At 30.6% G+C, this 21,088-nt stretch overlaps 5 protein-coding genes across 9 annotated transcripts; 3 read left to right on the top strand and 2 right to left on the bottom strand.

Annotated features, from left to right (window-relative positions):
* Positions 1–559: 559 nt before the first annotated feature.
* Positions 560–8,249, top strand: LOC139998152 (uncharacterized). 3 transcript variants are annotated; one of them, XR_011803192.1, is made up of 6 exons: positions 560–707; positions 789–1,030; positions 1,105–1,299; positions 1,440–1,715; positions 1,807–6,152; positions 7,853–8,249. XR_011803192.1 is itself a non-coding variant. In XM_072022489.1 (5 exons), exons 1-5 carry the CDS (start codon positions 560–562, stop codon positions 2,494–2,496), a joined length of 1,548 nt encoding a protein of 515 aa, XP_071878590.1. In that variant the 3' UTR covers positions 2,497–6,274. The 3 variants fall into 3 exon arrangements, 2 of the variants coding, with proteins under 2 accessions (XP_071878590.1, XP_071878589.1); XM_072022489.1 differs by lacking the exon at positions 7,853–8,249 and having other exon boundaries at positions 792–1,030; positions 1,807–6,274; XM_072022488.1 differs by lacking the exon at positions 7,853–8,249 and having other exon boundaries at positions 1,807–6,274.
* On the bottom strand, positions 6,442–10,056 carry LOC139998153 (uncharacterized). Its single transcript, XM_072022490.1, is given in 9 exon segments — positions 6,442–6,853; positions 6,855–6,890; positions 6,966–6,992; positions 7,088–7,335; positions 8,025–8,127; positions 8,188–8,508; positions 8,586–9,072; positions 9,140–9,473; positions 9,634–10,056. Coding segments are annotated over 9 exon segments (1,737 nt in total). The 5' UTR covers positions 9,659–10,056; the 3' UTR covers positions 6,442–6,697.
* A 166-nt stretch (positions 10,057–10,222) lies between these two features.
* LOC139998151 (uncharacterized) lies at positions 10,223–12,754 on the top strand. 3 transcript variants are annotated; one of them, XM_072022484.1, is made up of 4 exons: positions 10,223–10,351; positions 10,508–12,222; positions 12,405–12,434; positions 12,523–12,754. In XM_072022484.1, the coding sequence occupies exons 1-4, from the start codon at positions 10,240–10,242 to the stop codon at positions 12,616–12,618; spliced, it is 1,953 nt and encodes a 650-aa protein (XP_071878585.1). In that variant the 5' UTR covers positions 10,223–10,239; the 3' UTR covers positions 12,619–12,754. The 3 variants fall into 3 exon arrangements, with proteins under 3 accessions (XP_071878585.1, XP_071878588.1, XP_071878587.1); XM_072022487.1 differs by having other exon boundaries at positions 12,405–12,470; XM_072022486.1 differs by lacking the exon at positions 12,405–12,434.
* A 389-nt stretch (positions 12,755–13,143) lies between these two features.
* Pig-o (phosphatidylinositol glycan anchor biosynthesis class O) lies at positions 13,144–17,140 on the bottom strand. Its single transcript, XM_072022483.2, has 5 exons — positions 16,984–17,140; positions 14,298–16,908; positions 14,047–14,217; positions 13,763–13,983; positions 13,144–13,619 (listed from the first exon to the last, which is right to left on the bottom strand). The coding sequence occupies exons 2-5, from the start codon at positions 16,876–16,878 to the stop codon at positions 13,425–13,427; spliced, it is 3,168 nt and encodes a 1,055-aa protein (XP_071878584.1). The 5' UTR covers positions 16,879–16,908; positions 16,984–17,140; the 3' UTR covers positions 13,144–13,424.
* A 132-nt stretch (positions 17,141–17,272) lies between these two features.
* Positions 17,273–19,249, top strand: LOC139997897 (thioredoxin domain-containing protein 12). Its single transcript, XM_072021942.2, has 2 exons — positions 17,273–18,072; positions 18,620–19,249. The coding sequence occupies exons 1-2, from the start codon at positions 17,801–17,803 to the stop codon at positions 18,942–18,944; spliced, it is 597 nt and encodes a 198-aa protein (XP_071878043.1). The 5' UTR covers positions 17,273–17,800; the 3' UTR covers positions 18,945–19,249.
* Positions 19,250–21,088: the final 1,839 nt, after the last annotated feature.

Below are 21,088 nucleotides of genomic sequence, written 5' to 3'. Positions count from 1 at the left end.
CCATTGGATTGGATTTATAATTTATAATATTTTATAATAATCTAGTCTATATTTTTTATATTTTTAAGTTTTAATATAAAATTAGTGCTATATTAAAATAGATCTTTTGTTATCTATCATTGAATTGGATTGATGTATTAAAATTATATTGGTTATATTAGTTCTTAATTCATACGTTTTTATTTATTGCTTTGTTATTATGTTTTTATATATAGAATAAATTATATTTATTTACAATTGTGTTTATTTCCTTTATTTCAAAGTTTTGTCTCCCCATCCACATAGTCATTGGATTGTTAAATAATGAATATTTACTGTTAATACTTGGTATCTCGTTGTTGTTGTGCAATGTTAATTAATTTCCATAGGTGTGGCCTGAAGGCCAAGGGATGGTATTGCGTGCAGAAAAGAGATGGCACACAGTATGCGTAGACAATGGCTGGCAAACGTATAAAGCAGTTGCTTAATTCAATGAGTAACGAATGGTGGTTAATAGTGGATCAAATAGGAAAGATCGTCGGCAGGCAGGAAGGAGTAAACACTCGAGCGTGCCTAAGTAATGAGCGAGACTCGGCATCATCTTCACTCGGTTTCGGACTTGTATGCAGCCGACGAGATAGAAGTACTTCTCTTAGAAGAGATTCGTGACCTGGAACTACCAGCCTCTGCATATTCTAGACCTGAGGACATACAGGACTTTGATATTGGTAAGAAAATAATTTGTAAACTGCAAATATTTAGAAAGAATAGAGTATTAACATATACATTATTTGATATTATATTAATAGCAGGCAGTAGAACAGGGGGGCAAATTAGCTCCCAACCTTTGGAGCTGGATTCACCAGGGGTCCATTCAACAGTCCATTCATGGGACTCACATGCTAATTATCATGGTCACTATGGCTATGGTGATCACCATGGCTCTTCCTCAAATGCTTTGGCTTGGCCAAGAGCAAGTCACTTGGTACTTTATTGTGACATACAGGGGCATCTTAAAACTGCTATTGGTGTTATTAGACTTTTACTACTTGTAAGTACTATAGCAGATTATTATTTCATTTATTTATTCCTAAAACAATAAGTTACCTTAAATTGTTTACATAGATATCATCTGCAGCGTGTTTGGCAACATTATGCAGCTCCGGCACTGCCAAGGTCAGCTTATTTATGTTGCCTTTAATCGGGCGGCTGCGTTTCATGATCTTTGTAGCAGTTTTCTGTTTTTTGGTCACTGCATTGCTCCTCTTCCTTGATATTTCGCATGTTATATATGTTTTTCCTTTCAATTGGGCAAAATTGGTAAGTAGTCAATGATTTATCAATATTCTATTTTTAGTTAATGTTACCATCATGATTAAAAATATAAATTTTTATATGTATATTTATTAGTGATTTAATATTTTGACACTGATATATCTGATAGAATCCACCTCTTATAGAATGCTTGGATATTCACTGGTATAGGCTTATCTTATGCCTTGAGTAGTGCATTATTAGCATGCTCTATATGGGAATATCACAGTGGTGGCTGGGTGCCAAAACGCACTCGGTCTCAGTTGTCTGCCGCGGCAGCGCTTGGACTGTCATGTGCTATTTTAGCCTTCTTACTTTCATGGATACATGGTCGCAGTGGATCAAGTTGTAGGAGTTCAGATAGTCGCAATCATACACCAACACAACTTTATAAGCCTGTTGACAATTCTTCCTCTTCAGGAGTAAGTAATTTTATTTCTTATCATTATTTTATAACTATATTTTAACTATATTTAAACTATATTTAAACTATTCTAATTTTTATCTTTTTAGGTTACTCTCAAAGAGCGGAGCCCTAAGAGGCCTGCTTCATGGACTGTCAAAAATCAACAGTCGAGGAAACAAAATATAGACAGTGATACAAACACAAATAATGGCCATCACGGCAATGATAATCATACAAAATACAAGCAAGATGCCAAAAGGAAAGATCACTGGGCTTCTGCAAGGGAACACTTCTTACATACCCAAGAAACTAATGAAGATATTCAAAGAAGTGATGTCGATATTGAAAGGAGAAGGAGAAGACGAAGAAGAGATGGTGATAGTAGTTCAGGCGATGGAAATCTAATAAGTACCAAAACCAATAGTGGTCATATTCTGGAGGATAATAAATCTAGACGGGTGCCGCGGAAATTACCTCTACAGTCGGTGGAACAATCCCGACCTTGGCCTGGTGCTGAACATAGAAGCAGTGGTTCTATGCAAATTAGAAATAAAACTTTACAAATGCCAGTGAACAATAAAGCACAGGACTATTGTGGCATAGATGAATCTAGTTCAATGCAAGTGACTCAAAATGGTTTCCACTGGGAAATGGAATGTACATCTAGCAACAATATGGAGAAAGCAGCAGAAATAGCTATGGATCGTACTGCCATGTGGACTGGACAATGGCATCCACCACCTGATGACGTCCAACCTTGTTCTAGCAAAACTATTGATCCTTACAGCTTTGCCTGATTGAATTTAAAAACGCGTATACATGTGTTAGAAAATGTTGGACTCATTACAGTGAATGACTTTTGGGAACAGCTATGTAATACAGAAGTTTCCCTTGAAACGATAGTTTCGTAATATCATATTGAACCTTCTTTCACTGTTTGTATTAAGGAAAGAACGAAAATATTTTATTGTCTTACCAATGAAATATTTATATTGTTTCTAAACGAATTTGTCTAAATTGAATGTGTTTAAACTTACATATGTAAAAGTCACTTTAATGTTAAAGTAGTGCACAGTGACCATAACATCTTTGTTATCATCTTTTAAGTCTATATTTTTCTCCTCTGTGCATAAAATGAGATTAAGTTTGGAATTAAGTTGTTAATCAGTTACTTATGCAGGTGTAGATAAATTCCAGAAAAACTCTATATTGCAATCAAGACCATGGAATAATGTCTTATGTCCAAACATTTAAGAATCCTATATAAAATTATTGTTGCCTTGTATATTATGCTGCCAAGAAAATAATTTCTTTTTAGTTGTCGATTTTTGACATTTTGCATTATACAACCAGACTGCCCGTCTTTGACATACAGATAATGTCATTTCATTCCAATTATATATTAAATAATAAACCTAAGTATTAACGGGATTATTTGTAAGTATAACTTACATTAGTAATTAAAAATTAAAATATTTATTTATTTATTATTTTGTTGTACTTTAATGTCAATATATTCTGTTTCCATGCATACTCAATAGTTAATAATCAGGTAAATGTATTAATTTTCTATTTTATTATAACTGTAAATTTATGAAAATTGTTTTTTAAACAGGCAACAAGTGTTTATATTAAGATTGAAAAAATAATATCAGGTTAGCATTTCTTGTTATAAATGAATTATACAGGGAATTAGTATGCATGGAACGTGTTTAAATTATACTACTTCGATTATTGTTCAAAACGATATTCTTGTTGCACGGAGATGGACGTAGAAATGTGTTTCACAAATTTAGACGAGAATTGATAAACACAAGTTATTTTCTGTAATTATACCATAATGAAATCTAGTTTTTTATTAGTATTTTATACGTAAACGATTGAGTTTTATACAATTATGTAGTCTGGTAATTTAGAAAAAGTCCATCTCTATTTTTGTAAAAGGTATAAGCACTATTTGCAAGAAGGGAATATAATGATCAGTAATGGTATTGCATTACTTATTTACTTTAATGAAAATCTCAAACCATTTCTAGTCCAGTACTCTTGTACAACCTCGTCTCTACTGATTCATCAAATTAAAGAGCAAAGTAATTTTTAGTACATACATATCGTATTAGAGGTACAATTCATCTTGAAAATTATCAGAAGATTGTGTTTCTTGACCGTTTGGTCCTTGAAATCTCTTTTTACCATACAACAAGTGGTACATAGAATCGATTATATTGGGACCTCTGTTTTGTTTCACTTGATTAAGATTATTATAATCACATAAACACAAAGAAGTAATTAATTTCGACTAGAATCATAAGTGACAGCTACTTTGTCTTTTGATACAATATTAGAATATATACATCTGGATCAGGCATCTAATTATATGTTGGCGTGTATAACGCGTCAGTTATCTAATTAATTGATTAGCATAAGGAAAAAATGCGTGTTCATATAGAATCATAAAGAAAAAAAGAGAATAGTATATATTATGGTAGCTTCGTTGTGTCAAAATATTGATGATGTTGTAATTTGGTTTTCTTGAACACAACGAAGAAATAAATGTAATTTTTCTTATACATGGTACATTACTGGTGTACTGATAAAGTGTTTAAAAAAAATATGGATAGATTTCATGATAAAAATGTTGGGTGGAAATGTTACATGGTGCAAGATATTTAGCTTAAAAGTTTAAGTAAAATAATTAAAAAATAATGTACGGACACTGCCAGAAGAAATATAACGCTCTTTGAGTGTCATGTATGTCGAATAACTTTGTTACTTTTCAATAACTTAGTATCAGAGGCTTTACCTCGCTACGATTTGCAATACCTCAATAAATGAATTGTTAGACTTATATTTAGTATGTGAATCTACAACGTTTAATGTATTTCTGTATGAACTTTAATCGAAAACGCTTCAGATTATGGCACAAATAACAAAGATTAACATTAGGTTTGAACTTCAACCCATCGCAATTTATTCTAGAAAGTAAAGAAGTAACTAAATATTACTGTTTAAACAAAGTGCAAATCTATTCCACCATTGTAACAAGATTGTTAGTTTTCTGATAAACATACTCTTTCTTTACATTTTATAAATGACATTGATTGAAAATTAATTCTTTGATTAATTATGGAACCAGTTATTAAAATTCGTATAAATTGTCTAAAACTTTCTTCTACTACTTATTCTTCCTTCTAATCTTGGTATCATAAGTTTTTATTTTTTGTATTATGATATATTTATATAATGTTTCTTTTAGGTATTTATAAATATTTTTTTATTTTATTATGAAATCAATTTAAAATCCAGAGAGGTATTTGCATTAAAAAGTAGCATGACAATTATCTGATCTGAAATTCGTGTTATTTTTACCATTGAATTTAATTAAATTATGTTGAACAATAGCACACACTGTACGCACAAAAGATTGTCTAGAGCTAGACAACTGCTATTGTTTTATTTTTTGCATATATGATTTAATTCCATGAATGGTTTATTATTTAACTTGAAATATACAATAATTATTATTGAAGTTTCATATTAGTCACTTTTCCAAACACTATATAGCTTTAATAAGATTAAAATATATTTTCAATTTGATATCTTATTCGTTTATAAAATGATACTTTCAATTAAATATTTATAGGATTATAATGTAATGTAGGAAATTAGAATAGATTTATTGAGTTATATTGCATTCAAACAATATTTGGAATGGAACAGTTTAATAAGATTTGCTTATACACATTATTTTGTTTTCAACAACTATAATACTAAATAATGACAATCCAAAAAAGATACATGAACTACATGACACAAGAGATCTTTGGCCTAACTTTGATTCATTGGATATTACCAAAAATAAAATGTAGAAGTCCTTACAACCAAAAAAATCAATTGCTGTAGATCCTTTGGATGTATTTCGATTCATAAATAGATATTAATATCAAGTATTGAAAGCATCATTTGTATGAAAATCCATTTCTATTAGGATGATGCTGTCAATATTGTTAACGATAAATATGGGTATATAATAATGTTTCTATTATAGACTCATTGTGAAGGTAAAATGTTTTCTGAAACAAGGAAATATTATTGTGAGTTGACATATGTGATTGAGTAAATTACCAAGAGTTACATTATATATTGACCTATTGGTAATTTGTCATACTTCATTGCGATTGTTCTGGACAATAACGATTAATGATCGAATGAACGATATAACACCTAAGTTATTATTACCGTTTATTCTTTTAAAAGTTATTTTGTACATTTAGAGATAATGAAATGAATGACTGTTGTGTAGTATAGAGTCTATACTGTAGACTATACAAAAGTCATAAGTGCGTATATTATATGTTAATTATAAAATATACTACGAAATGTTAGTAGTTAGCAGCAATTTTGTTCTATGTTAATACTAAAGAATATGTGTACATTTATTAGTTACTATGTTGTAAGTATTAAGGCTCGATTGACGTCAACAACACAAACATGCAACAATAATTAAACAAAGAAAACTGTCACGCAATCGTCCGAAATACAAACGAAATTATTAAAAATATTCGCGATTAATAATCTAATACTCAATTATTATCTTTTGCCAGTGCCAAAAAAATGAAAGAGTATGTGTATGTATATGCATGTATATATATAAATAAATATATATATGTATATATATATGTATATAAATACGTGTGCACATGTAAAAGTATCAATGTTCCATTAATTGTTGAGACTGGTGCGAGATAAATGAAAGAATGAAAAACTTTATTTGATATGTATTCTCTTAAATCAACAGTTTCCATCAATATTTTATTATATCATTTGTATTCTTTAAGGAACTTTCCTTTAGTACATATAACTTTATGAAATATCTGCATATATGCTGCTATGCTTTGACTACTTTCTATAATTATTTGTCTCGATATATATGCAAAGAGTTTATAGATTAACATATTTTCAAGAACTAAGAACCTTATAGAGGTCAGTAATAATTTTTTAATTATTCATATTGCTGTTTTCTATCTCTTTCAATTTCCCAACTATGTCTTCTAACTTTTTACGTTGTACACTTTGCTTCATTCGTTTACTTTTATCTTGCGCAAAACATTGAATATCCATTGTCTTTACATAATGTAGTACAGAATTCCTTTCCAACATAAGAATGAAAAAATAAGAAAATATAGCATTTAATTCAAAAAAGTATACAAAAAGGAATGGAAGATAAGATTGTAGTAGAAGATATATATGATTAGAAAACTTACTCTTTATTCCTTGAAACTTGAAATGGGAACTAGAAGAAGATAAAATGAATAAAGCAATTAAGTAAATAATTAGGAATATTTATATATTTGAATATATAGTATTCAATATTTAATTATATCTTACCTGCTGTGGAAGTCTTAATTGTTTCATGGTTGGATGTTTCCAACTGCTGTATTTCATCCAAGCATATGGAGTGTTATGTATATTTGATAATTTTGACTGTGTCATAGTATGTACTGAAAATTGTGGATTAACAATTAATGGTCCACGTTGTAATAATTGCTGCTCCTGATAGGAATGATTGGAATAATATGGATCATATTTTGTGAAATTTTCTACAGATGATATTGCCAAGGAATTTGCCACTGCCACTAAGAAATAATAAATATATACATACATATAATCTCATATGCTTATAAAAAATGTTAAAAAGATTATAACAATTATAACAAACTCTTGGCTTTCTGAATATTGAGTAAAGTATCATAGTACTGTTTTTTAAATGTAACCAACTCTGTAATAGATGCAGTTTGTTGTAAAGTATTCAAGCTTTTTGATTTTGTTTGCTTCACTGCAGATCTGTATATAAATAATTTTGTTAAATAAGTTTGTTGATCATGGAAGATATTAAATTTACACAACAACTATATGGTACTTGTATAGTAAATTTTCTATGTAGTCCTTTTTCTCACATTCTATTGTTTGTGTTTTACTAACTACAGCATTTAAGCTCTTATGAAGCATTTTTAACTGAGTTGGTTTTGGATAAATATGAAATGTTTCCAAGCATTTCTTTTCAATGAATTTTGTTGTATCCTCTAGTGTATTAATATTTTTAGAATTATTTGTGTTATTACTCGAAATATCTAATTGATTATTCTTTTCCAGGTTTCTTTGATCTATAACCTTGCAATGTTTGGATGTAGGAGGAACCATATACAAAGGTTTGGTCCTAGGCAATGTTGGAAATTCTGCATTATAAAAGAAGAAATGCTTTTAATATTTGTATACATTGAATTGAAATATGTTAATGATTAATGAATATAAAGAGTTTTATTACTGATTAAAGTCTCCTGTTCTACTCGTTTTAAAAAGTTCTGCAAGCTTGTTTTAAGTTTCTTATGCACCATTAAATTCTCTTCTTCTAATGTTTGTAGTGTCATCTTTTACAAGAATTGTTATAAATTATTTAAATAATTGCTATAACTAAAAATTTCCTTTACCTGTATGTTTATTATTGTATCTTTTCTTTCTTCTTCACAATATACAACATCCATTTTATATATATCTTGTTGAATTGCTTGTTCATTCTTTAATTCTTGTTTAAAATGTTCTTGAACTTCCATGTTAAAAATTTTATTTTTGTTCAAATTACTATACTTTTTGAAGTTTTTATTTACATCACTATTATTTAAAATTTCACAATTTGTTTCTGATTCTACAAATCTATCATCATATGTTATTTTCAAATTGAAGATCTCATTCTTATTCTGTTTATTTGAAATTATGTCATTTTTATATAATTCTTTTAAACATGTAGTATCCTGTAATATCATTTTTACAATCTCTATTCCAGGATAGCTAAATTAACAATATTTTTAACAAATTAATTGTCACAAACCTGATGGAATGCATAAGGCACGTTAGCTATGTTGCATTGATTCCAGTTATTGAATCTATCAATGGACAACTGGAAGTATTTATCATCCATTGATTTAAAAAATCTTTGTTGGTAACCAGATGCAGAATTTCGATAAAGATTAGTTTTATACAAAAGGTGAGGAGTATGGAACCATTTCAATGTTGACTGAAGTTTTAATGATTCTTCTTGTTCATTAGTATTTAATGAAAAATTTTGTTTGCTATTAGCATGAGGTTTTATATATGGAATATTGTAGTTCAATGTATCATACATATAATTCACATGATTATGAATTGTTGAAATTTCATTAGGAGGAAAACCTTTGAACACTTCAGGTACTGAAGATACAAATTTTTCATGTAATTCAAGATTTTGAGATTTGTCAAGTAAAATATTTTGGTTTAGATGAATTTCTGAGTCATCATTTAATATTTCTGTATTAGATTCTTCAGGTGTCATGGTAATTCTAAAAGATAAACTTGTGATTAAATATTATAAAAAAATAATAAAAATTAATTTAATAAAAGTCATACTTTTGACACAATGACTTGTTATTAGGTGTTTTAATTAATTCAGTAATTTTAAATATTAGATTTCTTATTTTATCATTTGAGACACCTTTTGGTAACGGTACTATAGAAATTATCTGTTGTTGTAAATCGTTATCCAAATTTTCAGATAATATAAGTAAAGCTCTTAATACACGTTCATATGCAATTATACCATCATTAGGATGGTACATACTTAGCAATTGATTTATTGCTTTAATAATATTCGTGCCTTTTGAACTTTGCTGTAGAGCAGTCCATGGAAAATTTTCAAATGTGGAAGTAATATTTATCATGGCATTCCTATTTTCTGTAATTGCTAAAACAAAGAATGAACCTTTTTTAGGTAGTTGTTTCACAAATCTTAATGGGTTTTCGGTTTATTTTATACCATTGCTATTATAGGATTACATATAAAATATATTTATTACTACTATTATAAATATTATTATTATACATCAAATAACATTGTTACTTACTATTAGAAGAGTTTTTTATCTCCATTTCGATATAAACGTCTTTTTATAAAGTGACAGCTTTCTTCAATATTAATACAATCAATTGGTAATTACCAAATAATGAAAACAGCTGCTTTGATATATTATTGTCGACAAATGAATAACGCGTTTCTCGCAAGTTCGTTTGCAAGTCGATTGAAATCGGATTACAATTCGAAGCGGGAAGGTGTTCTGTTCTTATATTCAGTAAATGAAAAATGATACATGCTGAATTTCTGATTTATAGATAATAAAAATAAAAAGATTAAAAATAGAGTATAACAATGAACTAAAACAATGAAATGAATAAATATAAATGTATTTGTTGTAAAAGATAATGTTTAAGCAGAGTAATTAAAATATTTACAGAAGTATAATGGCACAAGTATGAAGGAAATTACTTTCCCAAGTAGCATGAAGAAATTGTATTGGTTAATTATAAAACACAAGTGCACCTCCTGTATGCCATGGATTATTTTAATGAGAATATTAGTCCTATGCTAATAAGCTTAAGAGCTTTGCAACTATTATTATTTGACTGCTGCTATAAAAGCAGTAACAACACAGAGTTCAACAAGTTGGTGTAAGATGATTCTCCCAAAAGATCTAGTACTTTTCTCTTATTTGATAGTATTAACTAGAGCATCTTTTAAAGGCCCTTCAGGAGCAGCATCATGGGCAAGCTATGCTTCAAAATCTGGTAATATAAAACACTTAATTTTTTAAAACATAATTTTAATAAAATGATGCTAAAATTAAAATTTTCGGGTAGAGGTTTTAATATTTCACATAAATGTACAAAGTATGTATGTATATATTTTATATACTCTTCCTTATATAAAAAATGTTCTTCTAGATTATGCAAGAGCTCTCGGACTACCAGTAACAGGAACAGACACCATAACAGTACCTTATATGCCAAAATCTTCCTCCTTTCCAAAATTTGTTGATCCTAAAATGATGATTTCGAAGAAGACAGATATGCTGAGCAACTTGTTTGGTGGCTTAGGACCTGCTTATCCTATAAGCTTCAAACCATTTATGCCATATACAGTAAGTCCATCTTTGTACAATACTGTTGACAAAACACCATTATTCAGTAAAAGTAACGTGGTTGATGAAGCTGGCCAGTACAAACGTGGAATTTTTGGGCCTTTCGGTTCGAAACCTTTTGGTCCTATGGCTTCTAAGTTCGGGCCTATGTCTCCATTTTCAAGCTTAAATACTATACCTGATTATAGTATGAAAGATGAGATTTCCCGCAGAAAAAGAAGCATAGATGAGTCTACTGTAACAAAACTTCATTCAATTATGGACAGTGGTAAGCCAGAAACAAAAGATTTGGGACCTTCACCTCCATATCCCACTCTTGCTCCAATTTCTGAAGAACCAGAAGAAGATGTGAATGTACTGCTTAAAAAGATGGGAGGTCCAACAGCACCAAAACAATATTTACCAGGAATATTTGGACCTTTTGGACCTGTGGTGGATCCATCTATGTTTATAGCAAAGAAAACTACCTTTTTGGATAATTTGTTTAAAAATACTGTTACTTCTACTCCAGCACCAAGTCCGATCGAAGTTCCAACAACGAAAAGTACCATTGTACCACCTGACTTTTGGTTACCATCATCTGTAATCCCTAATCCAACAGAGTACAATGATAAAGTATCAGAGTTCCTGGATAAATTGTTTGACACTTTAAAACTGAATAAAACTGCACTAACTAGCGATGGAGATAGTGCAAATTTTAAAAACGATTTGGTGAGATCTATTATATCTGATGGAAGTCATGCACAAGTAAAAATAGCAAGATCCATTGAAGACCTCTCATCGATCAACGCCGCTAAAGATTCGATTGTTAGTAACATATTATCTGAATTGGGTGATTTAAAAAGCAACATGGTTACAACAATGAATGATTTGATTTCTTATGAAAAGTCTGCAACATCACTATCATCAAAGAAACCATTTAAACCTTTTAGTCCTGGTCCATGGACAAAACCAACTATCGATGGAATGTTTTCTTTTCAGCAAAAGATGGGTGTTTTGAGTCAAGTATTTGATATGTTAACTGACTTACAGAAGAATATTACTTTGGCAGTTCAAAATATAACAAAAGCAAAAATGGCATCCACAGGTGCTCCCGGAGGAGCATTTAATGCCAATTATCCAATGACTAATGACATTCCTTCTTCCCCTAGTGGTTTGCCCACTAACATGAGTCTATTGGATGTTATTAAACATAAATTAGATACATTAGATTATGGAGTGCCTCTTGCATACAATCCGAGTTATAGTAAATTCGGGCTACAGATGGCTCGATCACTGCCAAAAGGTCCTGGCTCAGTTTGGGTTTCTTATCCTGAAGATGCAGGAGGTATAAAGCGCGAAATTGTCAGTGGTGCTGAATCTTTTCTGAATGAGGGAAGCAGTCAAAAACAACAAGCACGTTCAGTTAAGATGCAAATGCATCAGGGATATCAGAGTTTGCCACCTGGTTCTATAGAGTCTGTACAGGCAGGTGGAGGATCTACACCTGAACACCAAGGTGGAAAAATCAAGTTATATGTAAGCATTTAAATCGAAACAAAAGTTTCAAATTAAATATCTTTTTGAATTTATATATTTGTATTCTATATTGTATATGATGAAAGCTGAATATGATAGGTAACAACAATTTGTATCATTGTAAAACAAATGATGGGTTGACAAGATATCTTATGCAACATCATAACTTCATTTGTTTCCAGATACAAATACCTGTATTGCCTAATATGCAGGTGCCTGTCTTTCAAAATAATAATTACCAAAACTAGGTATGTGTAATTTGAATACTGTGAATATTGTGAACATGTTCGTCTGTTACAGGATCCCAGCGATTACGAGGACTATTATAAGTGGGCCAACTGGATGGAATACCTGAGAAATGACAATAGAGGATACAGACATCACAATCATCATTAGATTACCGACCTAGCAGGAATATTTCTATCACTTGTAATTACAAACTCTCTATCTTTTAACTGATCATTTTTTTCGCATACTATATATAACGTGTACGTTTGATGATACCTTTCAATAAAGTATATTTTGCAAAATACATAGAGAACATAAAACCATGTACTGGGAAAGGCACAAGTTCAAAGAATTTTACTATTTTAAAATATATAAGAAGAGTTACCTTAAAGATATATAACTTTTTATTAAATTTACTATTATGTTTATAATATACGCTATATATACAATTTCGTATGCGGTAAATGAAACAAAAAATATACGGTTAACAGTGATGAACTTGAAATGGTGAAAAAAATACGTACATTGATCAAGCAATCATCTGCGCACATGGACGCAATCCTGCATCAAGTGCGTTGCTTTGTTTCTCTGTAATCAGCAATGCATTGCACGCAGGGTAGCGTTAGTGTGTTAGGAAGCACCAAAATTAATAACATGCCTTGGTCTTTGGAAAAATAAAAGAAAAGACATCTCATTCTCATGTCCTGAATGTTTCAGTTCAGTTTTCCTATTTGGACTAATAGTTCATATATAACTACGCTTTCGCTATTTCTTATATAAAGTCATATAAAATTATGAAAACGGCAGTACTGGTAAGTGTCGACGTTGGACATCTAGTTTACTTCTTTTTGGTAGAACCTTCCAATTTTAATGATACGAGTAACGTGTCATTGCACACATTTTTCACTTAATATTACATTTTAAACTTTGATATTTTACTGCGTTGATTACATCTTATATCAAGAAAAATTTTATCATCTGCCTTTTGTCACTCTGGATATAAGATGTTCTATTTGTTGATCGATTCTGAATACCATATAAAAGGACGCCAGTACACTACTTAATGTTACCAATAATCCCAAGCCTTCGAATATTAACTTCGGCGCGAAGATCTTCCAAACCATTAAATGTCGACAGTGAATCGTCGTAGCAAGCATGCTACCAAATGTCTATATGAAGTTATAAAAACCCATCAATAAAAATAGTTTTTAAACTTAAAATTATTTCTTTAACAGTGATTATTTATTTAGTTTATACTTAGTTTATATTGTTAAAACATTAGCAAATCTAAAATATTAAAAATGTTGCTTACTCTGATTCCATGAAGTAATATATATTTTCCTGCAACTGAGAAAATTGCAGTATGAAACACAGAATCTTGTTCAAACAGATGCAGTTCTCCTCTTTTCATGTTGTCTTCCGAAAATTTTATTTTAGCTAACTTTGGAAATACAAGATAAAAAGTAAATGGTACAATAACTAATAGTGGTAATGTTGCACCTAGTATAATGTGTGATCCGAATGTGTTTATTCCTACAAATTATTACTTGTAGAAAGAGATTTAAAATTAATACAAACAAGATTATATATAGATACCTATTAAGATTGCTGGTAATAAATTTCCATAGAAATGTCCACCTGTTCCTACAAAAGCAGCATCCCAATGAATTGTAGGGAAAGTTGGTTGATGCCCAGTTCCATAGAAGAAATATTCTGCTATTAAGAACCAACACAATAGTATGGGAGTAGGTACTTCTACCAGTTCAGCTGTTTATAAAATTATAACATTAAGGATGAAATTTATAATTTAAATCATTTACATATTATCTATAGGTTAAAGTACTTACATATACTATTAGCATTCTTGTATCTTTCTATTGCTGATAAGCTCAAAACGGAGGTACAACATATAAACATTAAGAAAGTACTAGGTGATAATATATCCCCTAACAATAAAGAATATAACAACATAAGAAATATACTTAATGAGACAAATGTGGCACTATATGCGGTACCCAAGCCATAAACAACTGGCGTTTGATCTACATCTATATTTTTTCGATAAATTGACTCCTTTATTTTTTCAAATAATCGAGGTACTACATTTTCATCTTGGTATATTTTAATTAATTCCTTTTTCTTTGGTAGTAAAAATATACTGAGCGGACGATAGTATAATATAAAGATTGCAAACAGACTCAATGCATATACTATGTTAGGCAATGTGCTTACTTGCCAAGACAGTGCAAATTTTACTTTTACAAATTTTGGTAACCTTTGAAGGACCCAATAACAACCCATACAAACACCTATCACAACAGGACAGTATTGTCCTACTAAAACACTAGGAGAGAAACCAGAAAGGTTTCCACAATTTTGCAACCATAGTCTTATTATTGTAATGTGTAATGCAAGCATAATTAATGTGATGGCAAGTAAAATACGTTCTAAATTTTCTGATGTTATAGAACTTGTTTTACCAAATACAAACATAGAACATATACGTTGTTGTTGCTCCTCTCTACAACGCCAGAAGTAATAAGATAATCTTATGGAAATACATGCTATTAAGCTACTGGCTATTATAATTATCTTCAAATTTGATTTTGTTTGTTGTTTCAAAAATGGCTTTGTTTTTCTTTCTGGATTTTCACTAGCATCTTTTTTCATTAGATTAAACATAATAAGCCAAAGAAGAGTAACAATTAAAAAAGATAATACATTATTTTCTTCAACAATATAGCTGTTAGAAAAAAGACTGCATATTGTTAAAAAAAGTACTAATCTTGTAATATAGATCAATTTCTTTATTTTTCTATAATCATACCAATTTAATGAAATAACATCCCAATTCTTAGTAATTAATATTACTAATAATATTATAGATACTGTACCAGTGGCAAACAATGTAGTGTTTTTGAATTCTTCTAAAATATCAAAGAAAAACAAAAGACACATTATTAATGCAGTAATTAAATTTGCTAAAATAGAATATTGTAGAAATGAAGACTCAAATATCTTATACATACGACTTTCTGGAATGCCCGTGATAAATAGATAAAAGAAAAACAAAGCACAAAACATCAAAAGTAGGCCTTTTGACATTAGACTAGAATCAAATTGAACCCAAACTTCAGAACATGTATCTTTGAGCAATTTAAAGTAGTTCCGACTATTCACAATAAAAGAGTCAAATTCTTCAATAGTATTAATACTCTTAATTTGGTTAAATAGATAGTTATACATATTTTCCAAATTTTGAAGCTGTTCTTTAGAAAATAAGTAAGTATCTTCAGAATATACACTTATATATTTTTTTGTCTGTGCAATATTTCTCCACACTGAATGCAACAAATACCATAACTCATCTTTTAATTTCCCATTTCTTGATGAACTTGGAATTGAATCAAGTATAACAGATCCCAAGTTTGAGAATGGTATAGGTGTCCCAAGAATAGATGCTAATGTTGGAACAAGATCGATTTGGTTCACAGTATTGTTAGATGAATCATATTTTATCAAAGGAACCATAGAATAAACGAACATGGCAGCCTCAATTTCATTCCTGCTATCACCACCATGATCACCACTTTCTGTCATTCCATGATCACCAACAACAAAAAGTACTGTATCCTCTTCTAAGGACTCGATAATATCTCTTATAAGACTATTTGTATCATTTAGCTTTCTAGCCATCTCAGGATGATTAGCACCGTGTTTATGTCCACAATGATCAATTCCAAGAACATGTGCTATCAGGAGAGACCAATCTTTCTTCTTCATCTCAAAAAATATACGGTATCTAACATCTTTATCAACACTGTCCAGATCCCAAACATTAAAAGATGGTGATGGAAACTGACGTTTAAATTTGCCAGGAAATAAATTAGTCCAGGTATCATCACCCATAAAAACTATACCTTCGGCAGTGCTTTGATCTACAATATTATCTTCGTTGATACTTTCGGAAGCAAAATTAGATCCAATGTCAATGAATGTTGGCAACGATCCTGTGGTAAGACCTTTTAATCGTTGCATAGTTGTTGTCGGAGGATCTGCTATGAACTTATACAAGCGTGAATTCATAGGTTGATTTTGCAACAATTCGTGAATTATCGGTAACTTATTGCGATAATAAGATGAAGTAGAATTATTATCGTTATACCAATATGCAAAATCATATTTTAAAGCATCTACAACTAATAATACAACACGTGACCTTCTTTTGAGACATGTGGTTGCAGCGGCATCGGGATTCTGAAGAAGTTGCTTGACGTTACAATCAGAATCCGTGCAATCTTTACATTCAGCTCGTTCCGGTCTTGCAACGCGATTGAGCAAAAAGCCGCTTGTGAAAACCAACAAACCAGCTGCCATCAAATACGACATCCATCCTTGAAATATCAAATAATTCCATAGCTTGCTCATTTTTCCGTCGGTCCGTTATTTGCTTACGTTCTTCGAGAAAAATTCGATACTAGAGAAATTCCAACATAATCTTAACCTATTTCTCGATGTAAATTTGTTCTTTACCATTATCACATTGTTGTCACAATAACTAGTGAACATTTGTTTAGAAGAAATGTTGGAGAAAGAATATTAAACGCATGAAACGGTAAGTCGACGAGCCATATTTTTAGAAAAAGTATGTAAACTATAACATATTGATAAGAGTTGAAATATGTAACTTCGTGCTTATATGCCGCTAAATTTGAAGTATGCTATTGTGGTGCGACTATAACACGATTTGTAAACACTTCACTTCGAAGATCTGTTTTTATGCAATGCTGATAAAACAGTATTGTATCATGGTATGATAAAATTATTGTTTAGGTTTTCAACAAATTTTTCGAAGCCAATATTGCATTCAAATTTAATCAGTTGTTGTTAGATTTGTATTGTTCGTGAATCAAAATTTTATTAAATGTGCGATTTCCGAAACAATAAAATACATATGAAGCAAATGAAAACAACAAATTAAATTTTATTATACATACAATTTTGTATTTGTTATTATTAATAATCAGTTAATAATATTATATTACTACTTAAATATACTTTTTATTAACAATAGAAATATTGTATTATTTAATAATAGTAATTTTTTACATTTCTCATTATTTTTACTGTTTCACTAAAATTTGGTATTTGTGATTGTAACCGCAACTAACGTAATTTTATTCTATACTAGATTTATAACACTAAATGAGGGTTCTACATATACAGTTAACCAGTCTAAAATAAGTCACACAAGTCATTATATGCATATCGAATCCTTATCATTGAAGATATTCAAATTTGGTTATATTCACATTATATGACGATATCATGAAAAATTTCAGTTAAAGTTATGAACAAATGGATTAAATTCTTCAGTGCTATAAATCTAATCGCTTTGGCAAATCAAATAGTCGAAAATAACCTTCTTAATATTGGAGATTCGAATTGTGACAAGAGTTTCGAACGATTATTTAAATGGAGGTCTGTTACGTACGGCTTTCAAGAGGCTAAAGTCGTGAACAAACCGATTTTTCTACTCATCCATAAAATGCAATGCCCTTCTTGTCAAAAATTAAAACAGAAATTTTCTAACTCCGTACGATTGATGGACCTTAGCGATCGGTATGTATCGAAATATGTACATATGTGTATGAACATAAATATACATCATTACTGAAGCCTGTGCTAGAACCATGGCTGGAACTGATTAATATTAAGTTTATTACCATTAGATGACGCTACAGTGGCGTCAAATATTTTTTCACAACTAATCACAATCTTTCGTCGACCATTAATTAATATGAATTTTATTGGATCATTCCATAAAGAATGCGACTTTTTTAGTTAAGTTTGGAACAATGAAAGTTATTATTATCGAAGTTTATAAAAAAAATTAAAATAGAAAACTTAATAAGGAAAAATAAACAATTGTAAAAAATATAGAAAAATTTATCATTGGTCAATTGCCACAGCTAATTTTTTATTTTTATCTAGCATATGAAAACTAACGACCGCATTCCATATAAAATAACACTTCATAGTATAATATTTATTACATATTATTATATATTAGTATAGTATAGTATAAGTGTTTATAATACTTTAGCAAACATATTCTTAAAATAATCAGCCCTGTAGTTTATTTAATTATTTTTTTAATGAATTACAGATTTGTGATGGTAAAAGCGGAAATGGGATATGATGCAGCTTTAGATGATGACAAATTTCAACCAGATGGGAAGTATGTGCCTAGAATATTGTTCTTCACATCTAACGGTGACTTTATCGAGGAGGCATATAACAATCATGCAGACGCGGATAAGGAATATAAATTTTTTTACAAGAATCCTTCGGAAATTATAAATACCATGCTGTTGGTTTTGAAAAATTATTCTAAAGAGCCATTGCGAGTAATATTTCAATATGAGGAATTGTTGCATCTAGAAACTTGTGATATGGAAGATGATATTCTTGTTCCGACTCTCTTACATTAGTAATGTAACATTAATCTTTGAAACATGTATGATATGGAGCTATATATGTAATTTATTAAGTTTATAATAATCTTAACTTATAATAGGAAATATTAGATAATTTTTTTCTTACTAAAAATACTAAAAAGGTGATATAACTTAATTTAATTTTGTACTTATAGATAATATTGGAACTGAGAAGAAAGAAAAATGAAATTTTTCTTTTCCATTTACATTTCTCACTTTTCCTTTTTATTACTGAAAAAGACGAATGAAATAGTAAGGAAAGGTTTAATTAAACTGATGAGAGGAATATTTTTTAAAGAACGCAGGTAGATAATAATAAATACGATATATATATTTATATATTACATTTATTTCTTTAACTACAGAAATTTTCTTTTAGAGAACATTACAAGTGAGTCAAATTAATTTAACTTGACTAAATGAAATTAAAGATCATTATTCTAATTCAATCTTTTATAAATATAAAAAATAAATAAATGAATTTATACAGATTCTCAAAATAAGGAAACAATTAAAAGAAAGAAGACAAACAACCAAAATAGATATCGTGAAACTTTTCTCTGAATGGATTAATATGTAACCAATCTGAATGCGAGCCTGCAGCAGGCGTAACCTTTTCAACACTGTTCCCAATGTTCGAGTCTGCGCCCATACATTAAACACCCATGCACATCAACCTATCACCAGCTCGTACCAGCAACCCTAACGGCGCTTGCGTTTGCAACTGTTTCCATATCGTGTAATGCTGCCGTATTGGTCGACACTGTTTCACTAAGGGTTGCTAACCACGCCCATTTCACCCTCTAGAAACATAGTGCGTTGATACATGCGTTTATCGTGCACGTGACTTTCTTAAAAACAACTGGTTTTCATTTCAATTATATTAGGTATAAATTATGTATTATGTATTATGTAACAAGTGTGAAAAATAACTTCAAGAACATAACTTACACATTATATAATTTTTGTTTGCAATAGATCGATTGGCAGTAGATTTCCGGAGAAATTGCGTACTAAGTAGATATGTATATCTTAGAAACTATAACAAATTGGAGTGATATCTCAGTTTGCAAAGATTTGACACAATTATGACATTTTTTGGAATGCCTGCGCTAATATTATAATACGGTTTGCACAAAGTTTGGTAACTTTATTAGTGAGATTAGTTAGAAATTTTATTACTGAGAAATGCAAGAAAGTTGAAAATAAAACAATCTTGTCTTTCTGTTTGAATCAAAATTACTCAAAGATACCTGGGTTATAAATGACCACAATAATGTACATTAAAATATCTAATATTAAAATGTACATATATTTGACTTTTATTCAATATTGTACACTTCATCATTAATCATTTTCATTGTATTAAATATAACGTGCTAAACAAGATAAAATACTTAAGAAGTAAGTTTCTACTTTACTGCAACAATACCAGTTGAGGATTAAAATTAAAGACCCAATATCAAGTCCAACTTGAGGATCGTAAAGGGTCTAAAGTATCCACATTACCATTATTCCCATGACCAACGTCTATTGGAAACAGACGTTAGATGTACTCGCGGTTGCACGAGCGCGATTCCTGGGGCAGAGAAACGGCACGTAGAGAAACGTGCACGCATATGGGTTATGTATGGATCTCGGTGTGTTCTGTGTTTGAAGGGTTGCAGATAATATATAGCCCGTTTCGGCGGAGAGAGCTTTTTAGCTTTGACCGTTTCATCCGGCGTCGGTCGGCCCCGTGTGCTATTGCGCCCCGTAATATCGACGATGCCTATATCCACGGTCCGTCACGTTTATTTTTTTTCCTCTCTTTCCCTTTCACCATCCTCTTCCTTCCTTTGGGACGGGCGACAGACCTCGGATTCGTTTGCAGTCCTGTGGCCCCAGGTTTCTCGCTCTCTCTGCGGTCGGGGTTTTAAAAAATGAGCCAGGACATTATTTTTACGCGACCCTCCGCCTCTGCCTCCTCCTCCTCCCTTCCGGTTCAGCCGTGATTCGAGTGACCGGGGTCCAGTCCTCGTCGTCGTCGTTTCCGCCGGCGCAGCTTGCAATGTGCCGCATCAGCGAATGTGCAAAAATTCAAGGGAGAGAAATAGAGGTGGCGTTAGGGGAGGATTCGGGGCTGGTGAAGGGTGGGG

This window comes from Bombus fervidus, chromosome 2 (genome assembly GCF_041682495.2).
Source record: "Bombus fervidus isolate BK054 chromosome 2, iyBomFerv1, whole genome shotgun sequence".
Taxonomy (NCBI): Eukaryota; Metazoa; Arthropoda; class Insecta; order Hymenoptera; family Apidae; genus Bombus; species Bombus fervidus.
Note: the sequence above shows the minus strand (reverse complement) of the source record. Positions and strands in the feature narration are given on the sequence as shown.